Here is a 13,542-nt window from a genome sequence, read left to right on the forward strand (position 1 = left end):
AAGCTCTACATTTAGACATCTTTAAGGGTGATTTTCTTGATATTTCGTTTTTTTTTACTCTGATTTTAGATTTTCAAATTGTATTTGAATAAATATTTGACGCTTACCTATTCAACTTTCTGATGCTATATAAATATCAATTTTAAACAAAACTTGACACATGATTGATTTTATAATCCAGGGTTACAAGTATAAAACATTGCAAAAATATTCAACTAATCTGCTGTTTCTACACTTCTTAAGACAGGCCTTCTACTCGGTGTCCACAGAGGTCTGCAAAAGTACTACAAATTGATCAATCAATTTAGAGAAATGTATGGCCCTTAAAAAGTATTGAAAAATCTTAAATGCTATTTTACATGCTATTAAATTTCATAATTTTTTTAATTTTAAAATGTATAGCTGTTTGGGAGCTGTGCTTTGATGGATTTGCTCTTCAGTGTTTGGACTTTCAGCAGTGAAACTTAAACCACACTGAATTAAAGTGAACTTTAACTCTGAAAACTGGACTGACACAGTTTCAATTGCAATTAACTAGAACTTCTATGTTAAGCTGCTTTTATAATCTACATTTTAAAAGTGCTTCAGAAATAAAGAAGAATTGAATTGAATATGTTAAAGCCTGTATTAAATCTGAATATTGGAGTGCTGTGTAGTTCATGAAATAAACGATAATTAAAATCCTACTTGATTTGACCTCACGCTGCTTTGTTTACTGCAGTAACCAAGGCAACACTGTTATCCCTACTGTTATTGGCGCTTTGTATTCAATATATGATGACTGATTTAGTTGAGGATTAATTTCTTACAATAAGTGTTTAGTAAATATAATACAAATTAAAAACATTGCCAGTAGTACCAGTTAAAACCTAAAATGTCCTTGAACTCTTAAAATGTATAGAAAGAGACTTAAAAAAAGGTCATACAAGGTATTGAATTTCCCTCATTCCTTTATGTACCCTGTTTTATGTCCTCTGTGTCTTCATGAGCTCTTGCTGATTATGTATAGCAGACATTTGAGAGATGAAAGGTCATGACAGGAGATCTCATGACAGTTGATCTCTTTTCTGATGACCGTAATCTCATGGGCTGAGGATGTTCATATGGAGAGTGTATGAAGTGATAAAAAGACAAAAAGCATATTATTCAGAACATTGCCTTTATTTCTAGACCCCTGAAGGCCATTATTGCTTCATTGGAAATAATATACATGCATGATGCAGTTTGTGCATGTAGCAGCATGAATAATCATGTGCCTAGTGTATGCCGCTGAGTGCCTTTCTCTTTAACCTTTCTTTGCTGAATGCCAGTGTACATGAATGTCCCGTCGCCCTTCTCAGATTGCATCGTGGGTTTGCCCGCTGCTAAGATTAGCCAAACCCACGTAATGTCAAAGGTCATGGCAGCTGAATAAATACAGGTCACCTGGCAGAAGACGGGTGTCACAGACGGTCCAGACCTCCTCTGCCTCCATTCGGGGAGTATCTCTTGCTCACTCATCCAGCTACACGGTAAAAAACAAAAAAACAAAACATGATTTCTGTTATTTTTGGAGGATTTATTAAGTGTAAATCTTGAGCACTGTATTGTTATTGCTGTACTGACTATGTTCTGATGTCTTTGTTTTGCATTTGCTTTTATTTCTAATGCATTTGCTTCACTGTTGCATGAGTTTGACGTACATTGCTCGTTTCAAAATATTAAAAGAAAGAATAATAATGATTGTAATAATGTCATTTTAAACCTAAAATATTTGTGATAGCAATAATAATAATGCAACACCATCTATCATTTATTATTATTATTAATGTTATAATTTCTATTATTTAAAAATGTAGTAATGTGTGTGTAATATATATATATATATATATATTTAATTTTTGCATTTCCTTACACACTGCTGTTCCATAATTTCATGTATTTTTATTAATAGAAATAGTATTATTCATTAAAAACTAAAATGTTAATCAAATACTACAATAAAATATGCCAATGAATGTATTCTTTAAACTAATAAAAGCATCCTGTTCTGTGCTTTTACAAAATATGTATATGAATATTTATTATTTAAATGCATTTAAATAATCTATTTGCTGTTGTTACATGTTTTATTCATTATAATTATTATTAATTATCATGTTTAGATACAGAATAACCCAAAACACTGATAATCTGTTATTTTAGCATGAACTAATAATGTATTCCAGCTTTATTGAACATTTAACATCTCAAGGCTTTTCAGACTGTCTTACCCAAATAAAACCTTCCCAGCTGGATCAGTGGCTTTCAGCCATTAAATTATTGTCTATATTTAATCTGGCCTTTGGTTGAATGCAATTTGAGTGGGGGTGTTAGTTTGTTACTGGAATGTGAAGAGGCCTCTTGTGGAGCTGCTCTTCAGTGTCCAATTGACTGGCGAACAATGTTATCAGCATTCATTCTTTCTTCATTCATTCCTTCATCATTCCTAAAATACGCCACATGACTGAGTAACTGCACACTCATGATGCCAGCCAAGGTCAAGCGAATTGATTTCCATCCACGCAACATCCTCTGTTTCCAGCAAGTGAATTTTGTCACGTATCAAGTACACACGCCCCGCCTCACATTGTAATCAAGCCACTCCCTTTTTTATTACGTCTCCTTATACCCGCCTTCCTGAGCACAGCAACCAATCCCGCTGCCCAGCAAAACGTGCCTCTTGTTCTGATTGGTCAAACTGTTCTCTTGTGTAAAAATGCTTGATGATTTCCTTCCTTTACTGCAACTTATTAACGTGGTCGAGGCTGATCCGTGAGTGTTTTCCGGAATCCATCGCAGTGTCGTATTTTATTTTTAACTGGTAAGTGTTTCTTTAATAAACAACATCTCTGGAGTATTAGCTAAAGCAAGTATAAGTAGTCGTTTGCTCGTCGTTTTTCCGTTTATCAGTCGGTGAGCCTGAGGAGGTCATTCGCGTTTGCGCTTCAAGGACACGTTGCATCACTAGCTCGATGACCAGATGATGTTATTCGAAGGAAAAATCACAGTTTTCAGCTCAGTTTTAGAGTACACACCCTTATCTGAATCCTTGCCAAGCCTCCTTGGTGTTTATTTAACCAGTCACGTGATTAGCTGTTATTTATTTTATAATGTTGTGGTTTGTACGTGGTTTAATGTTATTCGACTTTTTGAATCTGAGAGATTATGTAATTGTGTTTTCCTCCCATTTCTCCATTTAGAGTCAAGATGCCTCACGCTTACCCATTCCTCACTCCAGAGCAGAAGAAGGAGCTGAGCGATATTGCTCAAAGGATTGTGGCCCCTGGCAAAGGCATCCTTGCTGCTGATGAGTCTACAGGTACTTTAGCCTAAAAACACTACATACATTTGCATAATACTGATAAAGACTCTTCCATTTGCCAAAGGAAAAAGGTTTAGATATTGTGATATATATTTTTTAATTGTTGTGGTTTTTTAAAAGTCATCTTAAATCCTATCTCTGATTTTATTTGTTAATGTATCTGAAGTGAAACCTTGGTGTTGTGTTGTCAAAAAAGGCAAACCAAATGTCTGAAAATGGTCTTTTTATTTTATGCAGCAATGTTTTTTTTATAAAAAAATACACCACTATACATTGTACATCCAGAAAAAAATGAGAATTGTCTTTTTCTGTATTTGTATATGTTTCCATGGACCATAAAACCAGTCAATTTCTGGAAATGGAGATTTATGCATTATCTGAAATTTCAATAATCAATGGAATCTGAGGATTTAGAAAAATGTTTTTGTGTCTGATAACTGACTGCCAAAACTAATAAAGCTATACATCTAGTGGTAATGACACTGTGACAATTACATTATTGAACTGAACCTAAATCTGTAATTTCAGTCATCTTAAAAACAAAATAGCGTTGAAACATGAGCAGCCCTTCATTTTAAATTCCATTTTCAGGTCACATCAATCAAGACATTGCGTCAAGTTACATTGGGCATGATTTGATTGGTTATGTAACTGAGTCTGACTTTATTTCTAAGCTTATGTAATGCGTCACTTTCGTGATTTCATGGCTGTAATGTTAAATAAGTTTAATTAATTAAATCACAAGAAGTTGCTTATGTGAGCAGCATTGAGTCATCTCTGATTCAGTGTTGTAATCTTACACATGATTCTTAAAATGTGTACAGGATGGTGCAATCAGTAAATGCAATATTACAAGTCCAATAATTATGGAAAGTGATTAAATGTATAAGAAAAAAAAAATTTTTTTTTCTTTTATTAGCTTGTGTTGTAATGGTCTTTATGTTGCTGGTCGTGTGCAGGTAGCGTGGCCAAGCGGTTCCAGAGCATCAATGCTGAGAACACAGAGGAGAACCGGAGGTTGTACCGCCAGCTTCTGTTCACGGCAGACGACCGCGTCAAGCCCTGCATCGGTGGCGTCATCCTCTTTCACGAGACCCTCTACCAGAAGACAGATGATGGCAAAGTGTTCTCGGACTACCTTAAGGAGAGGGGCATGGTAGTTGGCATCAAAGTGGACAAGGGTGTGGTTCCCCTTGCTGGCACCAATGGAGAGACCACCACACAAGGTGAAACTTCCTTAAATACGGTTGAAGTTATCTTTGCCATGATGATAGTACATAATAAATTACTGAATATTTTTCAGAATACTAGTATTTGGCCTAAAGTGCCATTTAAAGACTTAATTAGATAAATTAGGCAAGTTAGGGTAGTTAGGCATGTCATTGTATAACAGTGGCTTGTTCTGTACACAATCAAAAATGTATATATATATATAGCTTAAGGGGGCAAATAATATTGACCTTTAATGTTTTATTTATTTTTATTTTTTTTATTAAAAACTGCTTCTATTCCAGCTGAAATAAATCAAATAAGGCTTTCTCCAGAAAATACAAATATTAGGGGAATAATTTAGGGAATATTAAAAAAATTTACAGAAGGGCTAATAATTTTGACTTTATCTGAATGTGTGAAATCGATTATCGGGTAGTAAAATGACACATAGTTATTTATAACTTTTCATATCCACTGTAATGCTGGATATGAGCTGTAATGCTAGGTGGACTTTGACCGATATTGAATGGGCGCAGTCTTTTACTTGTGCTTATGACTCATTAAATTGTTATTTGTGTCTGTGTTTGCAGGTCTGGATGGTCTGTACGAGCGTTGTGCTCAGTATAAGAAGGACGGGGCAGACTTTGCTAAGTGGAGGTGTGTGCTGAAGATCACTCCCACAACCCCTTCTAGACTGGCCATCATCGAGAACGCCAATGTTCTCGCACGCTACGCCAGCATCTGCCAGATGGTAAGACACAGACTGCTATATATATATATATATATATATATATATATATATATATATATATATATATATATATATATATAATAAGAGTTCATTTGCAAAATTGTCATGATACTGGAATTCGATACCAATGAGTACTGAAATTTTAAAAACGTCCATTTCCCGCAAACATTTAAGCACTGCAAAAAAATGCTCATTTGCATTTTTGTCCTGTTTCTAGTCCAAATATATAAAAATTCTTAAATCAATAAGCATTTTCTAGATAAGCAAAACCTACCGTCTTACTTTAAGAAATAATGTGCCAAAATGAAGTGAGTTTATCCTTAAAACAAGAAAAGTAATCTGCCATTGTGCTAAGCAAAATAATCTTGTTTTTACTTTAGACATAAGAATATTTTGCTTAGCACACTGGCAGATTATTTAGCTTGTTTTAAGGAAGAACTCACTTCATTTTGGAATATTATTTCTTAAAGTAAGTCAGTAAGTTTTGCTTGTCTAGAAAATGCTTATTGATTTATGAATTTTCAGATATATGGACAAAAAATCGAAGTCAGAATTTTATATTTTTTTTGCAGTGTGTGGACCACGTTCTTAAACAGCGCTGATTTGCCATTGTGTTCTTGTGCTTAACAGAAAAGACTGGTTGGCCATGAAGGTCATCAGTTCACCAAACCCACTGCTGTTTACTGAATGTATTCACACATAAAGGGACTAGGGTTGGGCATCTAAGCTATAATGCCGATCCGATACGCATCTCGTTACAAAGAATACGATCCGATATATTAGCGATACATTTGTGACATTGCGATGCAACACGATACGATTCACACCCATATCACGATACGATGCGATATTTCAGCACTAACTAATTAGATCAAGTTTATGAGATGATGTGAAAGAGGATGCTGTGCCATTGAATGAGTTTGATTATTTATAAACCAAGCAAAACCAAGACTTTTTTTTACAAACTGGCTCTTCTCTCAGAGCCAGAGTGTCAGTTTACAGTAGAGGGCCATTTTAGAACCTATAGCACATATTATTTAAGTATTTTCAAGATAAACAGAATGTATAAGTGCAATATATATAAAAAAAATATGTATATATTTGCACTCTTTCAACATAAATAAATTTAGCATTGCACAACAAGAATTGTGATTTAACTTTTCAACTATGAAAAGAAGTTTTGCAAATATATATTTTGCCACTGATTATTCAAAACTTAAGGTTGTGAACTAGCAGTGTTATGCTGCTTTGAAACATCACTGTCACTGTAAACAACAGGCTAATAAAAATATAACTAACCAGCAATCTTCTTGCTGTGAGGTGGTCAAACTACCCACTGTGCCACCCATTATTTTTATCATTATTATTATTAATATTATTATTATTATAATTAAATAAAAATTAACAGGAGGAGGTGTTTAAAACCTTCGTTCTCCGTGACACTAGGCTGAATATCTTTGCAGATGAACAATGCAATAGCATTCGTTATTGGCGTAGAGCGAGCAGAACTGTTGCGCATGGAAAAAAACTTGCAATGCTTTTCTCACCACTTTTGGAGCTGGTTGAAGCAGTGCGAAAGCCGGGGATGCAGAAACACTGGAAGATGCTTTCACAACAACACCGAGGCGCCGCTTCAAGTGAGATTTCAGATTAGTCGTACTGCCCGCGTATTTTACAGATGCGCGGCACATTTTGCAAATTGCATCTGTCATGTCGTCCATCCTTAAATCCATAATGTTGCCATACTTTAGATTTAAAACTCAGTGGGGAATAAAATGTTTGTTTTGCTTCTCGCGCTTTCTGAGGGCGCTCCACTAGCTTCATCCGCACACCTGATACACTGAGTTGTAGTGTGTGCACATCCACAAATCCGTTGCTAAGGCTTACTTTATGTAGGTCGATTAAATTATGCGCCAAAAACAGATTGACAACACTTGTTAATAAATAAAAAATACATTCTATATTAAAAATATAAACTGTATCTCGGAAAAACCGATGCATCTCACAAAAACCGATGCATCTCGATTTGCTTCCAAAATCTCATTCATCCTCTGCTGCTCAACCGATGCACTCGCATCGTGCACGCGCATGACCGCGTATCGATACATATTGGTTAATCTTCCCATCCCTAAAAGGGACACATCGATCAGCTTATTTTGTCTATTAGCTGACATACGAGCGATCTGCATCGCTTAAAACGCTCCAGTGTCTCTGTATGTGATAACCCTATACTGTACTCTTCAACACTTGATGTTAAAACCTGATTTTTTCCTCTTTTTTTTTATTAGCACATAATGAAGAAAAACAAAAAACATACCTGAAAATGGCTAAAATATAGTTCTCTTTATTGTAAAACCTATTTTTGCTGCTTTAATACAGTCTGAATCTACATTGTAAAAAGCACTATAGAAATGAGGATGAATTGAATTAACTTGTAATTTATTCACACATATTTGCGTTTACTTTTTAAACTTCTATGTCAAGCTACTTTGACACAATCTACACTGTAAAAGCGCTATAGAAATGAAGATGAATTGAATATGAAATGTAGAATATTGAAAAAAAACATGCTTTACAGCTTCTGACAATCAGTATCAAATTTACCATAGTTTAAAATATGGGTAATTTAAAATGATAAATGAACATTTGCTTAGCCCCACTCTTCTGTATGCTTTGAACGCTGATGTAATCTTGCATTCCTCCTCAGCATGGCATCGTTCCAATCGTTGAGCCTGAGATTCTGCCTGATGGTGACCACGACCTTAAGAGGTGCCAGTATGTGACTGAGAAGGTTCTGGCTGCTGTGTACAAGGCCCTGTCCGACCACCATGTCTACTTGGAGGGCACTCTGCTCAAACCCAACATGGTGACTGCAGGACACGCGTGTTCCCAGAAAAACACCCCTCAGGAGATCGCAATGGCCACAGTCACAGCTCTCCGTCGCACCGTTCCTCCTGCTGTGCCCGGTCAGTACTTAACCACGATTAAGGGCGTTTCAAATCCAAAGCACGATAACTATAATGAATAACAATTGAGTTCTAAAAATAGTTCTGAATGTAAAACAACAGCAGAGTATAAACTACAACCATAATGATAAAGATGTAAAGATGATATTGTTGGGAGCACTTTCAGAACTTCTTTTTTCTTGGCTAACAAACAATAAAACACTGACTGCTAGTCAGAATCCTCTCATATAAAAGGGGCTTGGCCAATTTAAAGCCACGGATGTCATTGTGAAGAAGCACTACTTGAAGTTGAGGCCACTTTTCAAAGATGATGACTATATAAAAAACGATTGGTTATAACTTTGCAAATTGAAGTGTAAAAATAAACGTACTTCAAGTATTCAGTGCTAATTTTAGCATTTTTGTGTTGCCTCTTTTAAAAATGCTAGGGAATATGGGGTTTTTATTCCACTACACTGATTATAATCACTAAAGTATTTTGATTATATTATTACATTGTTAAAATAAAGATTCACTGGTCAGATGCGCTAGAACAGGGGTCATCAATCTTGGTCCTGGAGGGCCGGTGTCCCTGCAGGGTTTAGCTCCAACTTGCTTCAACACACCTGCCTGGATGTTTCAAGTATACCTAGTAAGACCTTGATTAGCTTGTTCAGGTGTGTTTGAATAGAGTTGGAGCTAAAATCTGTAGGGCACCGGACCTCCAGGAACAAGTTTGGTGACCACTGCGCTAGAAGCTCACTGAGCTCATCTGCTGCTTACAAGGGGTGTTACAAAGTATCAACTAAAAATAACCAGATTTTTATCATTCGTCAGTGTTGATACAAATGTATTTATCATTATATTAATAGTTGTGTTTGGTGTAAACAGGCCTCTGCTAACTCAGCTCATGATGACACAGGCTTTACCTTATCACAGATAACTTCTAGAGCATGTCCATTATTTTATCATTCATTATCGTTTTCACGTTCCCGACTCATTTTGCCACACCTTTTAATGATACAGGCGTCACCTTCCTGTCTGGAGGCCAGAGTGAGGAGGAGGCCACGCTCAACCTCAATGCCATGAACCAGTGTCCTCTTCACAGGCCCTGGGCTCTGACCTTCTCCTACGGTCGTGCACTGCAGGCATCTGCCCTCAAAGCCTGGGGTGGCAAGAAGGAGAACGGCAAGGCCTGCCAGGAGGAGTTCATAAAGAGAGCTCTTGTAAGTTTCCAGAACTTAAGATCATCTGAGGTTACTAATCTGTGAATTCAAAAACCTATTTCAGCAACTGCTTCTTTCTGTAAGCCATCAGCCATATCAATGAATGTGACATTCTAATAACTAGTTTAACAAGAGTGTAAAAATCAACACTATGACTACAAGGATAATGGCATAAAGAATAATATAGTCTGGGAATTATGATATGGGCAAAAGAAGCCTATTACGGTTTACTTGAACAATATTTAGATTTTAATCACAATTTTGTCTCACAGACTGAATCTGTGTTTACAGTGTGACTCTGAAATATATTTCAAAAGGAAAAATAATTAGATTTTCACTAAAGACCTGTATCATGTCTTTAAAACAGACATAAAATAAAAATCACCTACTAAAGCTGTAACTTTAGAACAGACCTAAAGCAAAACGTGTGTGTGTGTGTGCTCTGATGTTCTGTTTGACCAAATATCAGAAGTAGTTGCGTGCGTGTTCACAGATTTGTTTTGACATGCATAGATCATAGACCTCTTTGTGGCGCTGCCGTGAAATGGGTCATTCACATATTGGCTCTTTTGTGCGCACAAGTCCATCATTTCCAATAGAGGTAGATTGATTGCGTGCACACATTGAGAGCGGCACTCTCGCGCTTGTATGCCTGGTGCACCCAGCTGAAAACCACTCTTATCAGACAAACTTAAAATGTAACTATTTTAAATTGCTGTAACTTTTCTTGACCGTAACAAGTACTGACTGATTAGCTTCATACATTCTGTGAAATATACACATTTCAGTTACCTCAGACAAACACAAGACACCTGAAGTGCTTTTCATTCTCTCCATACATGAAACTTGCATCGTACTGCAGCACTGTTTTGTAAGGTTATCATCCTCTGAGAAAACGGTTGATGGTCACTGAGCAATGACAAAGGAGCAACCACAAAGCACATTAAAAATGCTTAAGAAAGTGACACGCTCACACTTTCCACACACTTTTATACGCAATATATGATTGCCTTACAAATTACCTGGTTCTGCCATACATCAGCCTTCCTGAATCCAAAGTTACTTAATCCCATACCACAGATGTTGACTTTTTTGCACCAAGCACTGTGCTGAAGTCATCATTGCTCTATACGCAGGCTATTCTGTCTCCTGTTCTCACACACTGTTTAGGTGTGCTGCGCTATGATTGGTTCAAATACCATACTGCAGGAAAATCATGCTGTAACACGATTTAGAAATTACGCATGTCCAACTTACAGTTTCAATTAATCGCACAGTCCTACTGGAAATCATGCATTTATGCCTTTATTTTTAATGGATTAACTTGCACTAATTAATTGTTCACCTAAAGAACAACAATGTGCGCTAGCAAAAGAGACATTGTACATTTTGAATTCACAGACTTTAAAAGACCAATGTTTAATTTCAGCATTGGAAATAAAGACATGAAAGTATCAATTCAGAAGGAGGCTGAGAATTTCTCATGTTGATTTACATTTTTGTCTTGTGTTTCCCAAATCTGCAGAACAACAGCCAGGCCTGTGTTGGAAAGTATGTGTCCTCGGGAGATAAGGGTGCTGCTGCTGGAGAGTCTCTCTTTGTGGCCAATCATGCCTACTAATCACCAAGATGCCTTTTACATTTCACTCCTCATCTTATTCCTGAAGAATCACTCAACCTGCTATTGACTCCATCATTTGACCCATTCCCTGTTTCTTTCTAGTGTTTGTTACTTCCATGTGTGAAACAAGATTATGAAACTAAGAGATGAAACCTAAAAGAGTAATAATGACGATTTAATAACCTCGATATATAAACCCCCCTCTATTTTAATGACGGTCCTATGTGTTCTGATGTAGAGAAATGTTGCTGTTGTACTTGTAGTACTTCTATTAACTGTATTTGACTTGCACAAAACACATACACCTTTCAAGGGTGTATTATTATCGTAAATGTTTAATATTACAGACACTGGAAAAAGAACAGTAAAGTATCTTTATTCTAACCTAACGGTTGTTCCTCTTTGTGTTTGTGTGGTTGTTCAGATGACACATTTGTGAGGTTTTGAGTCAGAATTGTTGCAAAATTTCCCCTTGAACACCTATCTGGTGATTTATTTATTTATTTTTGAATCAAGAACTTAGTTTTATATGATGGTTATTGACTTGAGGAGCATTTTTGCAAAGTAACAAAAGTAACATTTTTCAGCTTTATAGTATTTTTTGAATAAATGACTGAAAATTAACAATAGACTTAATTACAACAACAGAATATTCAATAATTCAAGTTTGAGTATGGTAATTTATAAAAGTAAAATGAGTGGTAGACATTTGATCTTTAAAATTAAGTTTTTTTTTAGTGATGAATGATCTAATAATGAGTGCCCTACAATTCTTGGATCGTGGATGTTAATCTGGCTAAAATCAAATTATTTCAGGAAATAACTCCCAACCTACTGTTTTGAAATCTTTAAACTTTTCAACAACATGCAATAGAAATTAAGTAAACGAAAATAAATATATACACTACCTTGCAAAATTATTGTCACCTATCCAACTTTTAGGACCAACAAAAAATAACTTGACTTCTAGTTGATCATTTGGTATCAGAAGTGGCAAATATGAAAGGCAAATGCCTCTAGATTACGCTTATTTTACCCAAATAAAATATGATCAAGCCTTGGTTTTTAATGACTTAATTAGGACAGTAAGGTCTGACTTTGCTTAGACAAAAGTCTTGTCACTTAACAAAAATAATGTACAGTATAGAAAATTAATCCATGGTGCAGTGGAAAAAGAATTATTATTGTGTATGACTCCCACGAGCTTGAAGGACAGCATCCATACATTTCTGAAATGATTCAAATAACTTAATAAAGTCATCTGGAATGGCAAAGAAAGTGTTCTTGCAGGACTTCAAGATTCATCTTGAATTCATTAAGACTCTTTGGATCCATCTACAATTCCTCCATCTTACCCCAGACATGCTCAACAATGTTTATTCTGGTGACTGGGCTGGCCAATCCTGAAGCACTTTGACCTTCTTTGGTTTCAGAAACTTTGATGTGGAGGTTGAAGAATGAGGAGGAGTGCTATCCTAATATTTGTGATGATTGGGATGCAGTTCAACAGATGATTTATCAGAAAAATCTGCCTTCTGCCATTTTCCAAATGATCAACTAGACGTCAAGTTATTATTTGTTGCTGTTACAGCTGGGATCAACATCAAGACTTTTGTCGTGGTGTATATTATTGCACATTTGTTCTAAAACTGGTTACACATTTTATATATTTTCTTAAAAGCGCTTTCATCAAATTTTTGCACTTTTCATTATGAACCAAAACAATTGTAAAAAAAAAAAAAACTATCAATTGTAGTGATTATGTTGTCATAACTTTATTACAAATGTTCTAAAAAAACAAAAGTTTTCTTACTAATTTTCAGATAATTTTCATTATTAGATTCAATTTTAAACAAAATAATACATATTGTTTTCTGGCGAAATTGTTTACATGGGATAAAACTTTTGATTTTAGGATTCCTCAAAAGAGAAAAAGTACGGACAAAAAATACTACAAACATGATTTCTGATGTCCTTATTTTGTTTATTCCTGCAAGTTTATTTTGATGCATTTATGAAGGTTGACCAACAGATGGAGACATTGACAACTGCAATAAAACATTCTAATGATTTTTAACAGTTATTCTCATAGACATTATAATAGATATGCTGTTTATTAATATGTCTATGGTTATTCTTACTGTTCTGTTTATTATTTAGGTAAACTTATGTATTGAATGGCAATGTACTGCAGATATCTATATATGTTTTGTATCTATATGTCTCAGTACTAAAAGATAAGAAAAAATCCTGAAAATGCCCAAGTCAGAAGAAAGATTTGACTGTTTTTGTATGTTAATCAATTAATGCTCAAAGGCACCAATACTAGACTCAATGTTACCAACAAGGTTAAAGCTGTATTTAAAAGAAATATATTTAACTACAGATTATTAAATACACAATTTTTTAAAGTAACACGTAGCATTGTACATAATTTATAGTAC

At 35.3% G+C, this 13,542-nt stretch overlaps 1 protein-coding gene across 2 annotated transcripts; it reads left to right on the forward strand.

The window, feature by feature from the left end:
• Window positions 1-1,441: 1,441 nt before the first annotated feature.
• On the forward strand, window positions 1,442-11,487 carry aldoaa (aldolase a, fructose-bisphosphate, a). 2 transcript variants are annotated; one of them, XM_005164116.5, is made up of 7 exons: window positions 1,442-1,511; window positions 3,222-3,340; window positions 4,303-4,569; window positions 5,146-5,306; window positions 8,014-8,272; window positions 9,278-9,477; window positions 11,003-11,487. In XM_005164116.5, exons 2-7 carry the CDS (start codon window positions 3,229-3,231, stop codon window positions 11,096-11,098), a joined length of 1,095 nt encoding a protein of 364 aa, XP_005164173.1. In that variant the 5' UTR covers window positions 1,442-1,511; window positions 3,222-3,228; the 3' UTR covers window positions 11,099-11,487.
• The last annotated feature ends 2,055 nt before the right edge of the window (window positions 11,488-13,542 follow it).

Source organism: Danio rerio, chromosome 3 (assembly GCF_049306965.1).
Source record: "Danio rerio strain Tuebingen ecotype United States chromosome 3, GRCz12tu, whole genome shotgun sequence".
NCBI lineage: Eukaryota > Metazoa > Chordata > Actinopteri > Cypriniformes > Danionidae > Danio > Danio rerio.

Coding starts and splice junctions, on each gene's coding strand:
- aldoaa (XM_005164116.5), top strand. CDS start 3,229: ATGCCTCACGCTTACCCATTCCTCACTCCAGAGCAGAAGAAGGAGCTG. Junction 3,341..4,302: donor TGCTGCTGATGAGTCTACAG/GTACTTTAGCCT, acceptor GGTCGTGTGCAG/GTAGCGTGGCCAAGCGGTTC. Junction 5,307..8,013: donor ACGCCAGCATCTGCCAGATG/GTAAGACACAGA, acceptor ATTCCTCCTCAG/CATGGCATCGTTCCAATCGT.